This window comes from Mus caroli, unplaced genomic scaffold, assembly GCF_978045245.1.
Source record: "Mus caroli unplaced genomic scaffold, Mus_caroli_1 scaffold_6, whole genome shotgun sequence".
Lineage (NCBI taxonomy): Eukaryota > Metazoa > Chordata > Mammalia > Rodentia > Muridae > Mus > Mus caroli.
The window spans coordinates 2274812-2299245 of NW_028227261.1; the positions used below are offsets into that span (position 1 = coordinate 2274812).

The 24434-nt window shown below is 50.4% G+C and overlaps 1 protein-coding gene across 1 annotated transcript in view; it reads right to left on the reverse strand.

The window, feature by feature from the left end:
• Positions 1-559: 559 nt before the first annotated feature.
• Positions 560-24434, reverse strand: part of Cep104 (centrosomal protein 104) — a 32652-nt gene continuing 8777 nt past the window's right edge. Inside the window, exons 7-22 of the mRNA XM_021160383.2 lie at positions 23382-23550; positions 22975-23133; positions 21791-22006; positions 19932-20126; positions 19126-19293; positions 18489-18662; positions 15238-15414; positions 14436-14642; positions 13614-13721; positions 12670-12706; positions 11749-11815; positions 11096-11204; positions 6901-7039; positions 6719-6786; positions 3219-3309; positions 560-2592 (exon numbers count right to left, since the gene is read on the reverse strand). Of these exons, the coding sequence (XP_021016042.1) occupies positions 2477-2592; positions 3219-3309; positions 6719-6786; positions 6901-7039; positions 11096-11204; positions 11749-11815; positions 12670-12706; positions 13614-13721; positions 14436-14642; positions 15238-15414; positions 18489-18662; positions 19126-19293; positions 19932-20126; positions 21791-22006; positions 22975-23133; positions 23382-23550 (2200 nt within the window). The 3' untranslated portion in view covers positions 560-2476. The remainder of the gene's footprint in view (positions 2593-3218; positions 3310-6718; positions 6787-6900; positions 7040-11095; positions 11205-11748; positions 11816-12669; positions 12707-13613; positions 13722-14435; positions 14643-15237; positions 15415-18488; positions 18663-19125; positions 19294-19931; positions 20127-21790; positions 22007-22974; positions 23134-23381; positions 23551-24434) is intronic.

Consider the following 24434-nt stretch of genomic DNA (forward strand, 5'->3'; position numbering starts at 1 on the left):
CAGAGGTGTGGTTTTGCCAGCTGCAGATCGTTTCTTCGATTGTGTGACATTTTGAAATTCTGGGAACTTTTCAGAGGGTGTATAAATGCTAGGGGCCTGGAGAAAATGGGGTGGGTGGTTGCTGGTCATTCAAGGGGGCTGGCTGCAGTTTGTTAGGAGTCGTGCTCAAAGAAGAAACAAGAAAGAGATTAGACTCAGGGCTCTCTCGCTCTCTCTCAAACACACACATCCTTCTATCCACTCTCTCCTATCTAGTGACAGGGAACGAGACTGGGGGGGGGGGGCGGAATAAAGGACGGAAAGAGGACAAGCTCACAACGTAGCAAAACCAGGCTAAAGATGGGTAATAAAAGTGACATGAGCTGGGCGTGGTGGTGCACGCCTTTAATCCCAGCACTCGGGAGGCAGAGGCAGGCGGATTTCTGAGTTCGAGGCCAGCCTGGTCTACAAAGTGAGTGTCAAGACAGCCAGGGATACACAGAGAAACCCTGTCTCAAAAAACCAAAAAAAAAAAAAAAAAAAAAAAAGTGACACAACACTGAACGATCTTTACTATTAGTGTACTCAAGGCAAATTAGCACATAAACCCTCAAACAGCAACAATAAAAATATATTATTCTATACCTGAAATAAAGACAAATAGAAAACTATGTTAAAACATTAAAAAGTTGCAAATTTTCATTAAAGGTATTTACATCTGTATTCTAGTATTAGATATGACACAATTCTTTTAAATTAAATAGAATCTTTTATGAAAATAATATAAATAAATATTAAATATCCACAATGTAGCATACGTGAAGCTCTGAGGAGTGTTCCACTTAGATATTGTGAATGGCTGGGGGTGCGCAGCTCCTTGCCTGAATCAAGCACAGTGAGGTGGAGCTTGGTGGCTGCCAATACTGCCAGTCACCTCTGCAGAAACTCATGATTCTGTAATAGGCAAAACACGAGAGCTAAAAATGAAGGATTCTTTTTTGTCCTGTTTTAATTTTGAGCCAGAGTCTCACTCTGAGGCCCAGGCTTCCTTTGAACCTCTGGTGAGCTTCTAACTGCAGCCTCCCAAGTGCTAGGAATACAGGTGTGAGCCACCAGGTCAGGCTAAAAATGAAGGGCTTTACAGTATCTCAAGGTTACAACACACAGAAGCCTTTACAGGCATCACCCTCTGTTCTAGTTCTGAGGTTAGCTTTGCATTATTGTCTGTACTTTAAGGCAGGCAGGAGACAATGCCAGCATCTCTGGCCTGAAGGACCACCTTATTATCCCTTGGCGCCCGGCCCATGCTTTGCTCTCTTAGTCATGCCCACTCTCTGACAGGCTCCTCCTCTCTACAGATCCTGTTCCACTTGACTCTGAGTCAAGCAGAGTAGGAACTTTTTTTTTACCAAAAGCAGGGCTGAGTCCCTGGGGTTAATACTCAGGGTGCTTGCTGCTCGGGCACATGGACACTTTTATGGATTTTGTTTCACATGGTTGGGAATTTTAAAGAAATATGCCCTAATTTTATAATACTTATTTTCTCAACCCTACACATTTCAAAGGGACAGCAGGAAAACCTCAGGAAGTAGGAACAGTGCAGGCCCTAAGTGGGCCCATCCTTCAGTGACAGGAGGGACAAGAGGACATGGGTGTTTCCAGGTGGGTGAGCTGCTGACAGCTGTGTCCTGAGGTCTGTGTCACTGTTCAGTGAAGCCCTTGTGAGTGGGCACTATGAAGGACTTGGGAACGTGGGTTCAGTTACGTCACAGGACGTGACAGAACTGATTCAGAGGCTCTGGGCCAGCAAGGTGTGTGCGACTTGTCTTTGTGGGCTAGGCAGATGTGGAAGGTGTTCATTTTGTCATAAAGAAAACTGAGGCTTGCAGGTGGGCTGTGGTCAGGTGTGCATAGGATAACCAGGGAACATCATCCAGAATCCATTCATTCAGGACTCTGCAGCAGGGTCTGCACCCGAGCGAAGGCATCGAGGCAGGGCTGTCAGTGGGACCACAGGGACAGGTGCACACAGGGAGCACCGGGCAGTGTGTGTGGGAGGGACCTGCTCTTAGAATAGCTGTCTTTTGCTTGATTTCCTTTATTGCTTGATGCTATATATGGTGTGACAACCTGGCAGACAGGACCGTGAGAGACGGCACAGCAGGCTCGTGGGTCTTCTATGGCCACCAAAGCTGAGCTCTGTGCAAAGCCTGATATGTGCAAGACACCAGTGCACTCCAAGTTTGGGCTGTATCTTCTCAGCAGTGGGGAAGAGGGTGCTGTGCTTGTGGTGTCCTGAGCACTGACACAGGCCCAGAACTGGGGCCACACTGGAAAGGGCTCTTTGGTCATAACATGTACTGTTCCTGTGAGAGTAGACACTGGGACACCAGAGGCCAAGGGACAGTGGGCACGGAGCCCTGCATCACCATGCCAACACACATGGCTTAGGGCAGGAACCTTGCACAGCCTGTCAGAGACAGAACTGGAAACTCTGTCACCGTCGCATGTACGTCCTGCTGGAGCTCTTACTAAGGCCTCCCTTTGGGGTGGGGATCTTGCTTCCAACCTTGGGTGCTGAGGTGCTTGGCTTTGCTGCTGCTGGGCCTTTCCCTGCAGTGGAGACAGATGCACAGGACACAGAAGCACATGAGAAGGGGACTCATCTACAGGTAGGCTGCAGACCCACAGTGACAGTGTGACTTCGGGGAGTACCCACCCTGGGATATAGAGAAGACAAAGGACAAAGGCGTGGCAGCTGTAGGGACTGTCACCAGCTCTGGTGACGGTCACCTGCCCCAGAGAGCAGCTGTGGGGACCGTTAACAGCCCCGGTGAGCAGTTGTGGGGACCGTCACCAGCCCCAGTGAGCAGCTGTGGGGACATCACTAGCCCTGGTGAGCAGCTGTGGGGACCGTCACCAGCCCCGGTGAGCAGCTGTGGGGACCGTCACCAGCCCCGGTGAGCAGCTGTGGGGACCGTCACCAGCCCCAGTGAGCAGCTGTGGGGACTGTCACCAGCCCCGGTGAGCAGCTGTGGGGACCGTCATCAGCCCCAGTGAGCAGCTGTGGGGACTGTCACCAGCCCCGGTGAGCTTCAGGAGACATTTGTGGGGAGCAGCCACACCCTGCTAAACTTGAAGAATGGGGTTACTAGGTCAGTTGCACTTGTACAAATCCACGATACATTTCACACGAGCTGGAGCAAAATATGAGAACCCTACATGTGGCTATGCCTCACCTTGCTGTGGGGCTGTAGCCTTGTAGAGAACATGGGTCTTGCGCAGGTTCATTGTGCAGCCAGCAGGGCCCATCAGATGAACCTTCCACGCCTGCAACAAAGAGGAGGCATGGTACATTAGTCTGGTGCCTCCAAGGGACCTGAGGTAGTGCCAGAATAGACCACTCACTGGTCCTGATGAGAGTGAGGCTCTAAACCAGCAAGAAGCTTGGAAGCATGGTTCCTGCCCGTCTTTGTCCTTAGGACCTGAGTCTTCCAGTCTGGTGAGCCTGCATGTCACAATTCAGCCTTGATGACTAGAACCTGAGTCCTGTGGCCAGGAAGACTTATTCTGCCAGCTGCTAGGACACACTAGGCAGTGGGCCCTCCCTTCTTGAGCTCTGGTGAACATATAGGTTGGCCAATGGCTCCATGGCAGCCCAGGAGCCCATGAATAAGAAGCCAGGGAGGCCCAGTCTGCCCAGGCCCTGAGACAGGAAACCATGTGGTGGTAAATGGGCCTTGTCACACACAGCTAAATGGGATGTGTGCTGCACAGCACAGACAGCCACAACAGGGAAAGCAAGCAACAGCTGCAGACGGAGAGAGGGTGTTAGTCCATGGCAGATGGCAGGCAGGGAGGGGACAAAGGAGGCAGCTGTTGGCTGGTGCAGTGATGTTCCACGTGGAGACCAGACCAGCAAGGCCCAGGGAAATGAGAAAAGTGGTGGGCAGTCGGGAGTGGGTCAGTAAAGAGGTTCTCTCAGCACAAATGCGCTGGCAGCCTCATGCCTCGATGCAGTTCTCAGAGCAGCCTTTCTACAGGCTTGAAGAAACCATCTACAGAACCCAAGCCCCAAGACCTATGAAATGAAAACAACACATCCAAGCATGTTCAGAAGGACAGTTACGTCATCCAAGTGTGTTGAGATGGACAGTTACGTCCTGGACTCCAGAACAGAGCCTGGCTTGGCTCACTCATCCCCTGCCTTGGGCTCTAATGTTGACTCTGGTCACCCCTAGGTACCAGATAATGGCAGAAGGGGCTGGACTCACCAACTCCAGCATTGTTCAGCCTATCCTAGGGTGGACACAAGGATTTTGTGTCCTTAGGGCTTTTGAGGTTGGTGAGGCCACAGAATTGGGGGAAGGAACATGCTGGGATGCCAGCAAGACAAGTTGAGAAGGATGCACTGGCTGGGTGTGGACAGGATGCAGCAGTGTGCACTGATGGGCATCACATGTGAATGTCCCAGTTCTGCCCAGTGTGGCTGAGCAGCAGTGGCCTTCCCTGTGCTGAACACAAAGGTCTGCAGAGACTACCACACCCCTTGGCAGGACAGCTGACTCCTGGTCTGGGCAGAATGTTCCAGACAGGAGGACACCACCTGAGGCTATGAGTCAGCTCCAGAGCTTCAGAAGCCTAGGCGAAGGGACCCTTGGTGTCCAGAAGCCATCGTCCATAAGGGCAGGGCTGGCCATGGCTCCATACCTACTCTGATTCATGAATTTAGCAAGATGCTAAAGCAGATAACCTGGTGAGCAGGCCTGCCATTCTTAAAGCTGCCAGTGTGTGTATCAGTTCCCTTCTATCCTGCACGGAGGGAAGCTCCATAAGCAGGAGGGGAGATAATTCGAAAGGAAGTCCCTGAAACTGACCTGAATATGATCAGGCCCCTCCTCCCAGGGTAGCCAAGCCAGACTGCAGAGAAGACTCTGAGGCCAGTCCAGCTCCTGAAAGCGGCAGAGACCAGTCAGGCTGCTTGGAAGAGGTTTTGACTAGCCTAATCACTTGGACATCACTCTCCAGCGTTTTGAGCTGCTTGTAGGCTCTGCAGCATGCTCCAGGTCCCCAGCTTCTGTGACCTGTCACCCACGCTGGAGTGGGCTTAGCTGAGTCATGTTTCTTCTGTAAGCAACTCCCTACCTACAGGAGTTATAATCCTTGTACTCAGGGTTCACCAAGTTGGACTCTGGAGGCACCTGCACTGTTGTGGGATTCCCTACCTGTAGTAAAAAAAATAGATGTGTGTTGTGTCTTCTCAGAAAAAGTCTCCATCACACAACACTTTGATGAAGAAAGGGTGACAGGAAAGAATGTTGGACTCCATAGCATCTCCTGGAGCAGAGGTTGAGCTAAGAACAGGTCTCTGGAGCTGCCTGGCATGGAGCCACTGAAGGGACTTAGACAGTCTGAGCATGGCAAACATGGCTCTGGCACGTCTTGCCTTTCTCCCCCATTCCCTCTGTCTTGCTAAAAACCATTAAGATTATCGGGGCAGTAGTGGTGCACACCTTTAATCCCAGCACTCAGGAGTCAGGGACAGATGGACTTTTGTGAGTTTGAGGTCAGCCTGGTCTACAGAGTGAGTTCCAGGACAGCCAAGGAACCAAAACCAAAACCAACCATAAGATTACATTCCTAAAGCTAGACACCAAGTTTTAGCCCCTTATTTGGCCACTTCCTCCTCCTGAGGTTGACTACCAAGGTCCAACTATCAAAGCATTGATGTCCAGCAATCAAAAGCTCCATGTCTCACCTAATTCACAGGCCTAATTAAAGCTTAAACACCTCATCCTAACACAGAGCTTTCCCTTTTCCATTTATAAACTGCCATTTGCCTATGGCCACATCTGTCTCCTCTCTTATCTAGAGACAGTTCTTTGTCCCCTCCTCCCTCACCACCCCCACCCCACTCCCATTAGTTCCCTTCCCTTCTCTCTTTCCCTTCATCTCCCGGTTTTTGTCCCTCATCCCTAATCTCTGTCCCACTGGGATGAATAAATCTTTGTGCTGAGAGCATGGTCTTGGGAGTCCTGTGCCCACTCTGAGGTTCCCCACAGGCTCTGCCACTGTGCTGGGCAGGAGGAGGGGATAGATCCATGGTTACCTCAGGCCCTGCGTGCAGACCCAACACCAGAGGCAAAGAACATGCCAAACCTCGTCTGTGTCACCATGCTCCTTACACAGGACAGGGGGAGTGCAGAAAATTGTGTGGGAAGAGAGCTATTTACACAGGATGAGGGAGAGCACAGAATTGTGGGAAGAGAGCTCCTTATACAGGACAGGGGGAGGCACAGAATTGTGGGAAGAGAGCTCCTTACACAGAACAGGGGGAGGCACAGAATTGTGGGAAGAGAGCTCCTTACACAGGATGGGGGAGAGCACAGAATTGTGGGAAGAGAGCTCCTTACACAGGACAGGGGGAGGCACAGAATTGTGGGAAGAGAGCTCCTTACACAGGATGTGGGGAGAGCACAGAATTGTGGGAAGAGAGCTCCTTACACAGGACAGGGGAGAGCACAGAATTGTGGGAAGAGGGCTCTTTACCACCGTGGGGAACATTCTGTAAACCCAAATGGCTAACAGGCTACAGACTCTGGCAATGCTGCTGGGGAGCCTGTTCCACACATGAAGGCCATGACCAGGAGGGTCACATCATAGAGCCACCATCTTAAGCGTCTTGTCTGTCTGTCCAGCACCCCTGTTGATCCTGTCATCGCAGCTCAGGCCCTCTCACCTCTTCTCCAGGAGCAAAATTCTCATGACACAGGGGACAGTGGTTCGCCACCTTCTCTGGCTTGGCAGCTGCAACAATTTCAGTAAAAAGAACTTGGTTACTTGGACGAGCCTACTGCAGGGGAGGAAGGGTGCAACTCCTCCCACGAAGCCCGTGCCCGGGAGGACTCAGGTGGCACTCACGGCTGCACTCCTTAGTTTTGATGTGCCCAGGAAGTTCTTCCTTGGGGATGGCCTCGCTGCAGCGGGGGCACTTCCCGAATCCATCCCTTTTGTCACATTCTGTCAGCAGGTGTTCTGTCAGGCTGGATATCTCAACCACCTGTACCCAAGAGAGAAGGCAGAGTGACTTCCATAGGGCAGTGCAGGACCCACAGACCAGGGCAGCTCTTCTGGGTCCTTCTGGTCTTTAACCCTCAGGGCTGTGCTCACACACATTGTAGAGACCCCGTGTCCTTCTGTTCGCATCACCATAGTGCCATGAAAAGGCCATGACAGGGATGGGACTGCAGTTGATTAGACTGTCCACTGTGGCTCTGGCTCCAAGGACTTTTTACAATGTGCACATCTAACACTCAGTAAGAACACCTTCCACACAGCCAGGGCACCACACACTGCTGCAGAGGCCAGCTGTCCACCTAGGGCTTTTAGAATCTGTGCTGCCGGGTGGAGGATTGAGTGTGCACAAGGTAGCCCCACCCTCTCACACTCTTCCTTGTGTGCACAGGGGAGGCCCCACCCTCTCACACTCTTCCCTGTGTGCACAGGGGAGGCCCCGCCCTCTCACACTCTTCCCTGTGGCAGAGGAAGCAGATCACTCCCCATCTTGTCTTCCTCCTTGGAAGAGGGAGGCCCAGGGCAGGAGAGAAGCAGAGCAGGGCGTGAAGCCTAGGAAGACTGTTAGGGGACCATTCACAAGATAGCAAGGAATGAAAAGACAGAGATGGCAGACAATGAGGGAAGGCAGGTCAGGTGCCTAGCAAAGATGGCCAGTGCCCAGTGGACGAGGATGCCCACCCCAGTCACGAGCAGTGAGTACATGTAGCACGGTGAGAACAGAGGTGCTCTCTCTCTCATTGCTGTGAGCTGTAAGGTAGCCAGGTCTCTGCAAGGTTTCCAGGTACTGGCTCAGTAGCAAAAGCCTGTCCAACAGGACCAGGCTAGATGTGCAGCCCAGTGTGGTGCTGTGGCCATGACCATGGCCACTGTAGCGCAGAGATGGATGTGCTCATCACGAACCCGTTGTCATGGCAACAAAGTCATGAAAAAACAATACACTGGCAGCCTGGAATATGGTAATGGATGGTGCTTCAGCCTTCACCAGAGCTTCCCCCCACCATTCCTGCTCCTGCCCCTGAGCTGCACTGCCACCCCGAGGAAGCTCCGGAGTAGCACATAGGAAATGGAAGGCTAAGTGAAGGTGACACTCCACTGGTGCCAAGAGCCGTTTAAGATAAGCTAAAATCTAGCAGCTGATCTTCCTGAGATGGTTCTGCCGTGGACTAAGATCTACAAATAGATTTGCTTCTCTAGGCAGGGTCAAGAAGATTAAATCTGAGTAAAGATTCTTGCTATTAATATGTTATTATTAAATATATGACAAGTGCTAGGTATTGACTCATCCTTTTGAGCAGATTTCTACAGGCCTTTGAAGATGTACTATCTTCTAGTGATGCAATATAGACAAATAGATAATGATGATTCTATAGAATTCCTGATTTGATTCAACTAATTTTAGGGAGAAAGGTTTTTTGTTTTTGTTTTTGTTTTGTTTTGTTTTTTTGCTTTTTCAAGACGGGGTTTCTCTGTATATCCCTGGCCATCCTGGAACTCACTTTATGGACCAGGCTGGCCTCGAACTCAGAAACCCACCTGCCTCTGCCTCCCGAGTGCTGGGGTTAAAGGCGTGTCCGGCTAGGGAGAAAGGTTTTGGAGAGTGTCCGGCTAGGGAGAAAGGTTTTGGAGACGTCTTAGTTGCTAGAAAGATGTAATAAAAATGGAATCAAGAATACAATGTGCCCACTCCTCATAACAGTAAGTAAAGACTGCATAATAAGAAATACAATGAGCTTTCATAATTACCTTAAAAGGAGAAATTGACCTGGGGCAATTTGTGTCCAGGGAAAACCATTTAGGTCCAAGGATAAAGTCACAGGTGGACACTATGAGAGGCAAGGCCATGTAAAAACGATTGCTTTGAACTTATAATGAGTATATTATAATGAAACACTGCTTTGAATTTAATATCACCATCTTTCTGTAACACCCATTCTATGTAACATTTTATCTCTCTAAAGAACTTTTTGTCTAAGAAGGTATAAAAAGACAAAAGAAATCAAGTAACAAAGTTGTTTGTTGAATGGTTTGGCTTGGGGAATTCTGCCCCATCCACCCATCCATCCATCCATCCCAATGTGTATGTCTTTTTTTCTGTATGTACGTATGTAGGTGTATATATATATATATATATATATATATATATATATATATATATATATATATATATATATACATAAACATGCATGAATACTTGTGAGGTTGATCATAACAGACGGTCAGGCCCAGCCACAGAGTGGGCATATGAATGTTTGAATGTATATGTGTCTGTGAATATCTGCCTGTAGACAGCATCTTAATTCTTTCTTTTTTTTTTTGGTTTTTCGAGACAGGGTTTCTCTGTATAGCCCTGGCTGTCCTGGAACTCACTTTGTAGACCAGGCTGGCCTCGAACTCAGAAACCCGCCTGCCTCTGCCTCCCGAGTGCTGGGATTACAGGCGTGAGCCACCACGCCCGGCTAAGAACAGACAATTCTTTCTTTTCCTTCTTCTCTGGTTCACAACTTAGCCTAAGAGGCTTCTGCTGATCCACCGAGAAAGGAGCCCCAGCAGCAAATCCTTTCACTCAGTTCCCTGCTGCTGAACAGCAGTGTTAGCTGCCAGGCATCAGTGCTTATTAAAGCACAAGAAAGAGAGTTTGAGTTAAGTTTCTCTAGTGTTTATTTAAGCATAAAGAGTTAAATAAAGCACAGAGTTAGAGAGAAAAGAAGCCAGCGATATTAAAACAATAGAATAAGCAAGAAAGTTTTTAGACTCTTTTAGAAGTTATCAGCAAGCATTCAGTGTAGTTAGAGAGCTAGAAGGTGAGAGACCATCTGTCTTTAAAGCCACATCCAACACTATGTCCCACTTCAAGCCCATTCCAGGCCGAGCAGGCTCCCAGCACACTGGCACAGCTTTTGTGAGCTCTCCCTGAGCTGGTGTGAGTAGCTTCAGGAACCTCACCGGCTCACCATGCTAGATGGAGCTGTGTTTTGTTGGTGTCCTATGAGGAGTGAACAGATGTTTCTGTATATCCCCCAGGAAAATCCACACAGCAAATCAGAACCTGACCTCAGACACATAGACTCAAAAGAGTGTCTTGGAGAAGCAGCTGCATTGCCTGTTGTGGGTAATCAGAGCCATCTGCAACTGAGGCTGAGCTGTATAAAGCTGGAGTCTGAAGGGGCAATCTTAATATGCCTGAAGGGAATAATTTATACCACTCCACAAGGCTCTGGGAACATAGCAGAAGAGGGCAGGAAGAAGGTGAGCCTTGGAGGGAGATGCAGTGTAGCTACTTCCTCTGGGCTTATTGTAACTATTGGCCTCCAGGGGCAGAGATTGTGGTGAGCCATAGAGTACCTTGGCCCCACAGTTATGATGATGAAATAAGAAATGACCCTCGTGATCGAGAGGTCTGTGTGACAGTCATAGACCTGTTAGCCTTCCCCGAGGCTCGACACTGCATTCCTGGTCCTCTGCACATGTGCTGTGCTGCAGTAGTGGTGAGTGAGGGTTGACTCTGGGTAAGGGAGTGGGAACACTTCCGTGATACAGCTGCTGAAGAGTCAGCCATAGTAACTATAAGTTAACTGCTAAGTCACACTCCCAGCTGGGGACAGTGGAGAGCTCTTTGTTTCCCAGGAGTAATGCAGTATGAAATGGCCAGCAACAAGGCTGTTCCCAGCAGTCCTGAACTCAGACAGGCATGCCATCATCAGTTATGGTCTGTGCAAGCATGGGCATGGCAGTAGGCGAGCCAGCATGAGCACAGGCCACACACAGGACTGCACTTGCACAGAGCTCCAGCAACAAATGCTGTAAGCGCCATCAGAGTGGGATTGGGCCGCCTTAGTTGTGGCCAGGGAGACGGTGGCTGACATGCCAGTCACTTTGAGTAACAGCACAAACTTCTCTGTTCACTTGACTTTTCTTTTGGAGCTTCTAAGATCTGGGCTACTTTGCTTTTGGTCTTTTTCTCTAAACCTTGGTGTGCTAACTGTGCCCTTGGCTTAGCACCTGACTTGTGAGCAGCCATGGCCCATGCCCAGCTCCTGACCTGCCTGCAGTGGTCGCATCTGGTCAGCATGAGGCAGTGTTTCCAGTAGTGGAGGTCCAGGCCCTCTTCTGTGAAGGACTCATTCCGCTCCCCACAAAAGATACACAGACTACAATGAAACAGAAAAGATGGGAGTGAAGGCCAGGCTCTGGCTACTGTGACCACACAACCATGACTGCACTGGACTGAGGATTCTCTGGACACCTCCTGTCCTGAAATGCCCAGTGCTCTGAGGGCAGGCTGCACCTCCTAGGAAGGACAGCACAGCTCAGGGTTCTCACACAATGCCAGGAGAAAGGTCCTCACCAAGCAGGATAAAGAGCTTAAGGTCCCTCTGGTGTGGCCTTGCTTGCACAGTCCTACTGCAGGTGGCATACATCACAGAAGGGCTGGAGGACAGCTCAGTCCCTCAAAGAATGGACCTGCCCCTGGATACTGCATGTCATTATTTGCAGCAGGATGCCCAGGGGACTGTTGTGGGGTAAAGAAGGAACTGTGGCTGAGCCTGGCCCAAGCCAATGTGCAACAGCTTAGGGCAATTTCCAGGCTTTGGGATCAGGGAGAGGGGTCCAGAGTCAGCAGAGAGAGCCAGGGAGTCTCGCCCAGAGCCTCTCCATGCCTCCCATGCAACAGAGCCAAGCAGCATCACTTACTTATCCAAGCAGTGGTTAGCTGGGATTTCTGGAGTGTTGGGTAGGACAGCTTTCCTTCCTTGAGGGTCTGAGGAGATTAAAAGAGCACAATTTAGGTAACAGTTGGTTGAAATGTTTAAAGTTTCAGTAAAAAATAGTCATTTTTAAAAATGTCATTTTACAAATGACATCCAATAGTAAGGCATCCAATACAACGTTCATATTCAATTGGGGCTGCAGAGCCAAGAGAGGTTTTTTTTTTTTCCTTTTTCCTCAGTGCTAGGGGTCAAATCTGGGGCCTTGCCCACCCCTTGCACTGCCACGAGCACACATGCAGCCCCTGGTTTGAGAGCCTTGCTATGTAGTTCACAGCTGTCTCAAACTTGCTGCGGTGCTTTGAGTGACAACGGTCCCCACAGGCTCATGTGTCTGAATGCTCGGTCCCCAGCTGGTATAACTGTGCAGGAAGGATTAGGACATGCTGTTCTGTTGGGAGAAGCACGTCACTGGGGTTGGGCTTGCCAGTCTGTCTGTCTGTGTCTGCCTGTGCCTGTGGATCAGATGTGAGCTCTCAGCTACTGCTTCAGCCTGCAGCCATGCTCCTGCCTGAGGCCATGCTCCTGCCATCATATACCCTCTGAAACCACAAGCCCCAGATAAACTTTTTAATCTGTAGGTTGCCTAGGTTATGACATCACAGCATCGAAATGTAACTAAGACACATGCCATCCCCCACCTCACCTGCCGCTCCCCAAGCTCACGAATGCGGCACCAGGCCTGCTAAAGTGACTTTGTTTTGTTCTGAGTCAGAGTTTTGAACTTGAAACTTGCTATGTAGCCCAGTCTGGCCCCAAGCTCACAAGAGAATGTCCAGCCTCTGAAGCTGGGATTAGAGGTGCGTGCAACCTGCTCGGCAAAGGCGTGCTTCCAGGGCTTGCTCACCTTGATTCCTGAGCGTCACAGCCTCACTCTCCTTCTCCTACGACACAAAGAGAAAAAGATCAGGAGTGAGCTGTGGCATGTGGCATGTGTGCAGCCCACAGGGACAGAAAGCAGCAGCTCCAGTCTCTCTGTTTTCCATACACTCCTCTCACACTGGCCTTTGGTGCTCTGTGTTTTCCATGCGCTCCTCTCACACTAGCCTTTGGTGGGAAGGTCTGGGGACCTTCAGCCCTCCTTAGGCAGATATATTTAGACATGTTTGCTGCTTTTCCACTTCATGTTTTTTCCCCATTTATGTAGAGAGCAGCAAGTGAGCCCTCTGCCCATTTCCCAGCATCCTTGGAGTGTGCAGCAACTGTGGTCACAGGTATAAGCAGTGGCAGTGTGAGCCTTGGTGCAAGCACAGAGCTCAGAGGACCTCTTCGGAGAGTCGGTTCTCCATTTATCATGTGGTTCCAGGGACTGAACTCAGGTCATGAAGTCTGGCAGTGAAGACCCTGCACCATCTTGTCTAGCAGTGAAGATGCCCTGCACCATCTTGCCTGACCACCTACTTTTCTTTTAACTTCAAGAACTTAACTGCATAATTAATGGTCAGAAACCAACTCCAACCTAGAAGTATGATGCACAGCAAAGTTTCTACTCTACACAGAGCCTGTTCCTACTGCATGGCGCAACAGCCCTCACAGAGACCTCAAGTCCAGTGTCTGGTAGATTTCCCTGCATGACTGAAATCACACCTTCAGCTGCAGGCCACTTCCAGGGTAGGCAAGAGACCGTCCCTTCAAGCCCGACAGCAGCGGCAGAGCAGGCTAGTAATTGACATGGGACACCCAGGGCCCAGTCAGGCTGCTTTTATTCATCTTATAACCAACCCAAAAGAAAGTAAGGTTGTCATCTTCACTGTCCCCCCCCCCCCCCCCTGCACACTCAGGTGACCTCACCTGGACTCCAGCCTGGGTCTCTCTCAGTTCTGCTGACTGGCCCTGCAGAGCCTTCATCTCTTCTTTCTTTTGCTTTTCTGCTTCTTTTGTGGCTACTCTTTTCTGGGCCTGGTTAAAAAAAAATTCCCCCCCATTAAAAGAGGTTTTGGGGTAGCTTCAGACACTGGGAGACAATTTACAGCATCTAAATTTTGTGATAAGAATATAACTTATAGGGGCTGGAGAGATGGCTCAGTGGTTAAGAGCACTGGCTGCTCTTCTAGAGGTCCTGAGTTCACTTCCCAACAACTACATGGTGGTTCACAACCATCTATAATGGGATCTGATGCCCTCTCCTGGTGTGTCTGAAGGCAGCTATAGTGTACACATATACATAAAATAAATAATTTAAAAAAGAGAATATAACTTATATTAAAAGTAAATTCTCTAGTAATTGACTCAAAGTTTGTGCATTGCTAATCCTGCTCTTCCCAGATAGGGCAACGCAGGTGTCACAACTCACAGGCAGGACATGGACAGGTCAGAGCCTTGCTCGGGGGACCAGCTTCTTACACAGGTTGTGCTTTTCCACACGGGGCTCAAGAAAGAACCTAGCCATTTGCTCCTGTCTCAGGTAGCATTGTACCCTCCCTCCCTCCCTCCTTCCCTCCTACCTTTCCTCCCCTCCTTCCTCTAGCCCAGCTTGGCCAGTGTTCTCAGCAATGCTCTTAGCTCAGCCTCCTGGTGCTGAGATAGCAGGACGAGTCAGCACGATTGGTTTATGTTCCAGGTCACTTCCTAAACACAAACTGCAGTCTCATCAATTCATGAAGGCCTACTCACCCTCACCTCAGCCTCCGTTGGCCTGCCATCTATCTTAGCAAACCCCTCAAAAATGGCTTTGTAGAGAAGGTTCCTGCGTGTGGTGCTGTCGTCTGGAGGGAGGTGCTCCAGGGTGAGGGCTGGGTGCTGTCTGTACATGTCCAGGATGATTCTGACTGCTGTCTCTCGCACCTCATATACCCTGTGCTCCAGGGCACTCACTGCAAACTGCAAGGAAAGCAGGGTTAGCTCTGCTACTGATTTCTGAATGACAAAGTTAACTTCTCCCAGCACAAAGTGACCTGAGCATATTGCAAAGACTTGGGAAATAAATATGAGGCCAAGAGGAGACAAGCACTCCACTGTGCGGGCACACAGAGGGAGCCACCCACAGCTCTCCACTGTCCGGGCACACAGAACACTCCCACCCACAGCTCTCCACTGTCCGGGCACACAGAACACTCCCACCCACAGCTCTCCACTGTCCGGGCACACAGAACACTCCCACCCACAGCTCTCCACTGTCCGGGCACACAGAACACTCATGTCCAGTGAGTGCTTTGCCTTTTCCATGTGGCGGGGATGCAGTGCCTGGATTAACTGAGATTACAGACGTGCATGGCCAGTTGTATGTGGTGGTGTGGTTCATGGGTTTTCATGCTTGTCAGGTGAGGACTTGGTCTGCTCCCCACTGCTGATGGCGACCTGTGCACTCTACCCTCTCACCAGTTGGTGTAGAAACAACAACAAGATCCTAGCTACTCCCACATGCTCTCATTAGACGGAGCTGGGGCCAGTGTCATGCTGCACGAGGCTGGCTCACCTTCATCACATTGTCCACCGTGAAGCCTGAGCTCTCGGTGCCCAGGTCTCTCAGCAGCCGGGCCAGGAGGTCCACCTGGCTCATGGCCAGATGAACAGAAGCATTGGCCTTCAGCGGCTGCACCAAGTAGGATGGAATGAGCTGGAGAGACTTCACCTCCTTAAACAAGGCCATTTCCTACAGGATACAGCACAGTGGGTTAACTGCTAGGCAAAAGCTGGAGGTTATTTAGTACGACTTAGCATGACATCACACTGAACCCCGAAGACAGACAACAGGGAAGTGAGGGACAGAGCAAGCCACAGGCCAGCTGTGAATGGGAGCTAGGGATTCTGGGAAAGAATCAGAGAGGGGGCAAAACCACAGACCCGAAACAGAGATCAACAGGAGAGTCAGGAAAACCTTACAGAAAACAGTAAGAGCCCCAGCCTTCCATGCTTGGTGTTACTCAAGCACAATGCAAACCTGCTCTGTGTTTAAGATTTGGGAAGAGATTAGGCTTACAGCTGGACCTCAGCACAAGTGTTAACAGTGCTTTGGCCAGTGTGCTCACTCGTGAAGGAGCACAAGCCCCATCCACTGCTTTCCTTGTTGGCACTGCACAGGGTCTCACTATGTAGCCTAGGCCTCTTGAACTTACCACATGCGGTGACACGTGGAAACAATCTATCTTTGTACTTAGGCCATGAGTGATGGCTCAGGTACAAAGGACACAGGCACAGTGAATATGACCTCTGGGGGGTCAGGACAGCAGGTTCCTGAAACAAGTGGGCCTGAGGGTGGAGGCTCAGGGCCAATTAACCTGGTGACTTTGAAAGTTTATTTATTTTTTATGTGTGAGTGTATCTATGTGCACTTGCGCTATGTGTCTGTGTATGCCACCCGAATTGGCTCCTGTGGAGCTGAATCACAGGAGGGTGGGTGTGAGAAGTCACACCTGGGTGCTGGAGCCCAGTGCGGTCTTCTGAAGAACAGCCCCTTCACCACTGCTGCTGGCTTTGTAGCCCAACCTGGGAACACTTGGCACAAGGTAATGTCAGATGCAGGAAGCTTTCGACTACCCAGAATCGAACAGGGCAAGCCATGCTCCCGGAGCCCTAGCACGGGAGGCTCAGACGGGAGCTGTGAGTTAAGGGTGGTAGGGCTATATGGTAAAACAGTTAACACGGCTGAGTGTGCTGATGCTCTCCTGCAGTTCTGGCTGTGGGAGGGCTGTGGAGGGAGAGCAGAGGAGGGTGGCCTGGGTGACACCCAGCTCTTAAGGAAAAACAAAAACCAAACCAACTTGCTCACTGACACCTTCCTGCCCCTGTCTTTCAGAGGCAGATGCATCTTTAGCAGTGACCCTGTGCAAGCCTTGTACTACATGCACACTGCAGCGCTTCTGTTCTGCTGGCTTGCTTCAGTTCTTCCTATTGTTTCCCCTGAACATTAAGTTTCTTAATGAAGCCAGGTCTTAGATTCTTCACATTTTGAGAAGTGGAAAACGTTCCAATATAGATGTATGCGCTCACAAAACTTTGCATCAAACTTTAAGGACTTCTTAGATTTTCTCAAGTCTAGCTATGGAGCTTAACTAGCGGCTCCCCGAGTCTGCTAGGCGGTTCACCCGTGACCCTGTGCTTGGGAGGCCAAGGCAGGATGCAGGAAACCCTGCCTCATACTAAGAAAGAAACCAAAACAACCTTCCTGAACTAGATGGCTCACGAGCAAATTTAAATAAAGCCAAGTATATTTTTGTAGTACTTGATAAACTGTGTGTCAACCCTCCTGCCTGTTTATGTGAATATTTCACACACACAGCCCACAGTAAGTGTGCTTGGTGAGAGAACGAAAACGGCTGAACAGCAGTGTGTCCATTCTCGTTCTCCTCTTCCTTTTTGTTAACAGTCCTCTGGGTGACTCCGCTGTACTTATTCGGTGCATGTGTGGGTGAGAGTGGAGTACAGAGGTTTCTTTCAATCCTGTGGGTCCACCTTAGGGATTGAACTCAGGCTCTCAGGCTTGGTGGCAGGCACTTTTCATCCATGAGCCATCTCATAACCCTTTCTTTTGTTCCTGTGAATGGTATGCCTACATGTGTTGATACATGTTGGCATGTGTGTGCATGCATGTTGGCATGTGTGTACATGTCTATTGGCATGTGGGTATCTATGCACGTTGGCATGTGTGCATGTGTGTGCATGCATGTCAGCATGTGTGTACATGCCTATTGGCATGTGGGTGTCTGTGCACGTTGGCATGTGTGTCCATGCATGTTGGTATGTGTGTGTATGCATGTTGAGGCCCAAGGTTGAATTTCAGGGATCTTCCTACATATCTCTTCCACTTTATTTTGAGGCAGGGTCTTGTAATCAGTCCCAGTGACTGCTGATTTGGCTAGATTTGCTAGGAAGCTTGATCCATGGATACTATCTGCACCTTCCAGGTCTGGGACTGAGGCAAGACAACATGCCTACCTGGTACTTATATGGGATTTTTTTTTTTAAGATTTATTTATTTATTTATTTATTTTTTAAGAACTTTTAGATTTATTTATTTATTATATGTAAGTACACTGTAGCTGTCTTCAGACACTCCAGAAGAGGGCGCCAGATCTCGTTACGGATGGTTGTTAGCCACCATGTGGTTGCTGGGATTTGAACTCTGGACCTTTGGAAGAGCAGTCGGGTGCTCTTACCCACTGAGCCATCTCACCAGCCCTTAAGATTTATTTTATGTATATGAGTACACCGTTGCTGTCTTCAGACATATCAGAAGAGAGTGTTGGATTCCATTACAGATGGTTGTGAGCCATCATGTGGTTACTGGGAATTGAACTCAGGACCTCTGGAAGAGCAGTCAGTGCTCTTAACCACTGAGCCATCTCTCCAGCCTGGGCTCTAGGGATCTTAACTGTGAGTTCGCAATGGCTTTAACTGCTGAGTCGTCTGCTTAGTTTTATACATTCCTTATTTCCATCTCCAACAAGCTGGGTGTGGTATTAAGCCTGCACTCTGAGTACTTGGAAAGCTAAGGCAGGAGGTCACTGAGTCTGAAGAAGCCAGCCTGGACTCCACAGTCAGCTAGAGTCCAGCCAGCATTACAGAACGAGAATCTGTCTCAAAACAACAACAAAAGCTTATGTCTACACAGAACTTGTCTCTCGAGCACTAGGGGAGCATGAGAGCAGCTGTCTGAGGATTTGCAGTTCAGAGAACCCTGCAAGGCAGAGTCAGAGAGCAATAAGACAATGACAGGGAAGTTCCAACCTGGATGAAATTCAAGGCCATGACACGGAGGCGGGCAGAGGAGTCTCCAGTTCTGGCGAGTAGAAGGGGGATAGCTCTCTCCACACAGTGCGTTGTGTCAAGTTTGCCCAGCTTGTGCTTGGGAATATACTGCGTAATTATCATTTTCAGCAATTTCAACGAAGCCTGAAAGACCTGCAGAAAATGAGGTAGACAGATCAGCTGTGTGGGGGGAGTTCAACTAATGTGAACATTAGACGATAAACTGTTTCCACATCTAGCACCCCACCTGCTCCCTCACCACTTGATGCTGCTGACTGTGTGACAACAGCTACCCATCCTGAACTAATCCTAGTCTTCAACCTGTCCTGTCTGGAGTGTCCATTCGAAAGCCTGCTCAGAGCTGCAGAAGCAAGGGCAACTAGTGGCCCCTCAGGAGAACCCAGGAGAGCTGAGCGCTATCTGTGGGGCTCTGTCTCTCTGCTGAGGATGATGGAAAAACAGAGGCTGTGCAAAGCTGAGCAAGTGTCCAGGTAAGGACGGCCCCTCCCATCTGTCATTTACCCAGCCTCTTGCTGGGGACCCTCATTCCTGGTCTCATTGAAAGCTAAGTCACAGTTATATCAGTGACCTGGGGACAGCAGGTTGAGGGACTTACTGAGACCACAATGTCCTTTATGGCTCTTCGGATGAGAAAGACAGATGCTCGGAGCATGTTTTTCAAATCTTCCTTCTGCGTTCCAACAGGCATCTCCATCAGCTTCTTGTACAACGCTAGTAGTGCATCTTCTCGGCAGGACCACATCTTAGAATAGGCCCCAGCCACCTGTCGGGAAACAGCAGGTCTGCTTTACTCCAGGAGGTAGCCTGTCCAGCACCACACAGACACCCTAGGCTGCCTGCCATCTTGCACTTTAAGACTCTTTTCTAGTAGGGAGCTAGTCTGTAGGTGGAGCTGTGTTAATGGGAAATGAAGACCTGAGAACCTGCACACTGTGGACACTGACTCCTGCAAGCTAATCTCCACATGTGATTGGCAGGGTGTGCACACCATACACCTCCCCTCTTTCCAGGCACAGGCATATAGACATACAGACTGAAACAGACACACAGACACAGACATACAGACTGACTCACAATAGACACACACAGACACAGGCACATAGCCATACAGACTGACACAGACATACAGACACACACACAAACACTCACACACACAGACATACAGACTGACACACAGATACACACAAACACACAGACATACAGACACACAGATAGATGCAAACACAGACATGACACACACACACATACACAGATATACAGACTGACACACATACACACATGTTAAACAAAGTAAAAAAAAAATGCAGCTGTCTTCTCTTCTTTCTCTCTGTGTGCTCTGTGTGCCTGTACACATGTGCATGCCATTGTGATTGTGTGCATAACTTGGTTTTCCTTTTTTACCAAGGCTTCGCCTAAGGTGTCGATGGCAGCACTGGCTTCTCTCAAGGCCTTCTCTGTCAAGGGCTCTGGCTCCCCTGCGACACCCCTCCTCCGGCCATCACTGTCTGCCTCTTTCACTTCTGCCTCTGCAGATGCTTCCCCCAACTGCTTCCGAGTAACAGGAAGAGGCCGCTCATCATAGGGCATGACTTCCGTCTGTAAGGTAAGCAGAGGTGAGCCAAGTGCTGTGGAGCTGATGCTCTGGGTGGGGGCTCTGCCCAGGGATGCCTCCTCCACAGCCTGGTGGAACCCTTCTGGTTCAGCCGACACAAGGCACAGGAGAAAGGTCATCCATTACCTCTCAGACTAGTGTGATGACATTCTTTTACTGTACTACATAGAGCAATAAACATGCTCGCTATCTGGAGGGAGGCCTCAGAGCCAGCACAGCCTCCCGCTGAGACAGTCTGTAACAAGCTTCCTCTGGGGTGCTCCTTGGGGAGCTGCTGCCGTCCCAGTCTTCAGTCTTCTGGCACCTAACTCACCAGGCATCTTTCTTGCTGTCCACACAGCAGTGAGGACGGACCTTCTGGCCTCACAGCCGTGTCCCATCTTAGACAAAGGCACGGAATTAAAAAAGTGAGCATATAGTGGTGAGAGCAGAGGGAGCATTCCTGACTGGGTCCTGACACCCAGTGACAAGTCCCTGACCCTTCCTGAGACAGTAGGTAAGTACACACCTGTGAGAATACTTTTCTCAAAGTCCGAAATCACAAACGCCAACCCTGAGTCAACACAGATATCTCAACTAGGCCGCAGAGGTATTGCTACCCTAAGCTGACCCATGAGCACGAAGCCCTTCTGCTTTGCAATACATGCTCTGGAAGGCCTGGTGGGGCAGCCAGCATAGGCCTCTCCTCTGCTCTGGAAGGCCTGGTGGGGCAGCCAGCATAGGCCTCTCCTCTGCTCTGGAAGGCCTGGTGGGGCAGCCAGCATAGGCCTCTCCTCTGCTCTGGAAGGCCTGGTGGGGCAGCCAGCATAGGCCTCTCCTCTGCTCTGGAAGGCCTGGTGGGGCAGCCAGCATAGGCCTCTCCTCTGCTCTGGAAGGCCTGGTGGGGCAGCCAGCACAGGCCTCTCCTCTGTTCTGACTGCTGCTTCAGAGGCTGGCGTGTGACTGAGGGTGATCCAGCTGGACTGAAGTGGGGACCCCTTGGCAAAATGTTCTCCTGTGGCAGTGGATAGCCAAGGAAGACAAGAGCTGCAGAGTCAAGTGATACAAAGAAACCAGGCTTCTGATGAGACTTGGGATCCTGAGTCAAACCAATCCTGGAACCACAGGACCTGTTGTGCTCTTTGTCAGAACAGTCAGTACGGAGTCCAGTTTTCTCAGGTTTTCTGTCCCCATGCTGTTGTAAAGGCACGGTGACCATGGGCACGTGGTGCTATGTGAAAAGTATGCATAGCAGAATTTACCCATTTATTCTGAGATAGGATCACTCTATGGCCTTGGATGCCCTGGTACTTGCTATGTAGTATAAGCTGAACTGGCAGCAGTCCTGCCCTGGCTCCTTGAGAGCTCCAGGCGCTCATGCCTCACACATGCTCTTTTACATCTCCAAGCAATGCTTGAGGCAGATATTTTCTTTCAGAAAAAACAGGGGCTCAAAAGATAGACTGAGGCCACAGATGATGAACTACAGATGTGCCACTCAAGGAGTGGCTAATGGGAATTTGCTCCCTCTAGCTCTGCTTTAGCCTGTGTCCCAGCTCCCTCCTGGATGCAGGGAGGGCTGGCCCTGCAGGAGGCATGGACCTGTTCTGAGATTAGCACCCGCGACAACCCATGCTGCTGACTGTCACGATGGAGGAGAGTAACTTACATGGCTCCTTGGGGCGTGGCCTGCAGCAGGTGGGGACGGGTCCACTGCTGAATGCTGAGGAGAAGATGCTGAGGGCTTCTCCTGGAGGACGGGGCCAGCAAACGAGTCTTCAGCTACCAGCTTTTCTGTGCGAGGGAGTGAGGACACAGCCTTCCAGTGCTGGGGACTGCTGGGAGATGCAAGGGGCTGGAGGGGCAAGGCGAATGGCCTCTGCATCTGGAGGGAAGATGGGACAAAGGCATGACTGCTGCTCATCATCTGACTGCAGGAAGACTGTGCTGAGAGGAACCTGGCATACCAGAAAGTAAGAACAGTTCACGAGCACATAATGGTCCTAGGCCTTAGCATCTCCTCAGCTGTGTCTGCCACAGTTACAGAGCAGTCACATCCTGACTTAGCATGGCCATGGGTGCTTGTGCAGGGTTTACCAACACATGTGCTAGAAGCACAAAGGGCAAGGCCCTGGGTTCAGAGCCAGGCTCTGCCCCAGGTAGCACCCTGGGGTTCACACTTCTCTATGTTTCTATCTAGAAGGAAGGCAGAGACATGCAGCCCATCCACACCAGCCTGAGGCTGGCAGCCTAGAAAGTGGGACTGGTGACAACTAGCAGCCTGTACTCAGCACCAAGCACCCCCTCCCTCACCTGTACTCAGCACCGAGCACCCCCTCCCTCACCTGTACTCAGGATAGGGCACCCTCTTCCTCACCTGTACTCAGGATTGGGCACCCTCCCCCTTACCTGTACTCAGCACCAAGCACCCTCTCCCTCACCTGTACTCAGCACCGAGCACCCTCTCCCTCACCTGTACTCAGGATCGGGCACCCTCTTCCTCACCTGTACTCAGCACTGAGCACCCTCTCCCTCACCTGCCATGTAGTCATCATCTGCCTGCATGAACTGTAAGATTAGGGATAGTGTTTTGCTAGAAGTCTGTCTCCACCCAATCAGACTATTCCAATGGGTTTCACATACACAGGTACAGGTACCACAACCCACACAATATGGAGACCAGTCTGGAGGGAGGCCAAGGCCCCGATCTTCCTGACTCTAGCCTCTGTGAACTCTAGAAGATTCCATCACAGCAGAGACCTGCTGATTGTTCAAGTCATGGAGTACCTGCCAGGGTCCTCAGGGAGCCTGAGCACAATCCCCACGTGCCCCCACCCTGAGGCCAGCTCTGACCTCTGGCTCGCCCTGCAGAAGGCCATGTAGTTCCAGCTGTTCGTACACCTGGGCACGGTAGCGAGCCATCTGCTGTTTCTTCTCCTTAGCCAGATCGTAGTCTTCCTTCTCCACCGCACAGCGCTTCTCCACTTCATAACGTCCTAGGCGCTCACCGACCTGCAGCACACAACATGGGCATCTGCTCTCATAGGACATGCGTGGGTGGGAGGGTCTGTGCTGTATGCTGTCTCAATACCTGGCACTCAGAAGACCCACAGGGCCAAAGCCTCTGGCTCACTGATCCCCAACGCTACCTGCCTGGGACTCTAACTCCATCTCTGCTCCTCAACCTTCAGGAACCCTTCTGGGGTGGTGCAGAGGAGATCCAGCCTAGGCAGGGGAGGGTATGTGCTCAGAAGCTGTACCTTCTGCAAGTCAGCGATTGCTTGCTTCAGTTTCTTTGCATGGTCATAGCGCTCCTTCTTGACAGCTTCCCGTTTCCTTTCATCCAGCCTGCGGATGATCTGGGCAACTTCAGGGTCTTGGTACATGTCAAACGCCAAGTCATCAAGTGGAGAGATGTAGTCAGATCGCCTAAGGAGAGAAGACGACCCCTTTGGTCAGGAGAGCCAAGAGCTCATGCTGCACACAGGTGAGAAGGTTAGAAAAGGTTCAGAGGTGTTCACAGGGCCTCCCTCTTGAGGCCTGACTCAGAGAGGCTGTTCAGGCTGCAGCCATGAGCGACACGGGCTCCTGCTCTCTGAGCTTCACTGGGCTGCGTGTCAGGCAGGCCTCAGACACTCAGCACCCATCACCTGTTGTTGTCATCACTGTTATTCTTGAATTTTACAGCACAGCAGGAAGTACCTTTGTTCTGAGTGACCCAAATGCAAGCTATGATCTGGGCATATAGGTTAAGTTTATATAAATATTATCTGTCACAAAGAGTTTAGTTGGAAAACTTTAATAAGGTCAAATGGGACTGGGACACATGCTTTATTTAAAAATCCCCAGGCTCCCTCTGCTGTTTCCCCATCTCTAATCAGGCCCTTGGCCTGCCAGCCCAGTGACTAATACTGCAATGAACATCCCTTCCATCAGTAACGTAAGGGTCGACACAGCTCACTTTAACTGTCAACACCGTGCTTGCAAGCCTACACCACTCTGCCATGTCCCAGAAACCAATACAAAGGTTTTATTTTTAAAACCCTCACCAAAAAAAAAAGAAAAAAAGGTCCCATGATGCCATAGTCAGAAACATACCCACTCTTATGCAACACCCCAGGGCGAAGCCAGGCTCTCACACCATGAATCTCAGCACTAACATTCAGGCAGGCTTCTCACAGCCCTCTGCCTTCACAGAACCTGGGGGCTAGGCAGGCTAGACTAGACACACCACTAAAGATGGGAGCTCTGTCAAAGCATGCCACGGTGTGCTGTGGCTGCTTTGTAAGTTCAGGCTTCAGAGAGGGCAGAAA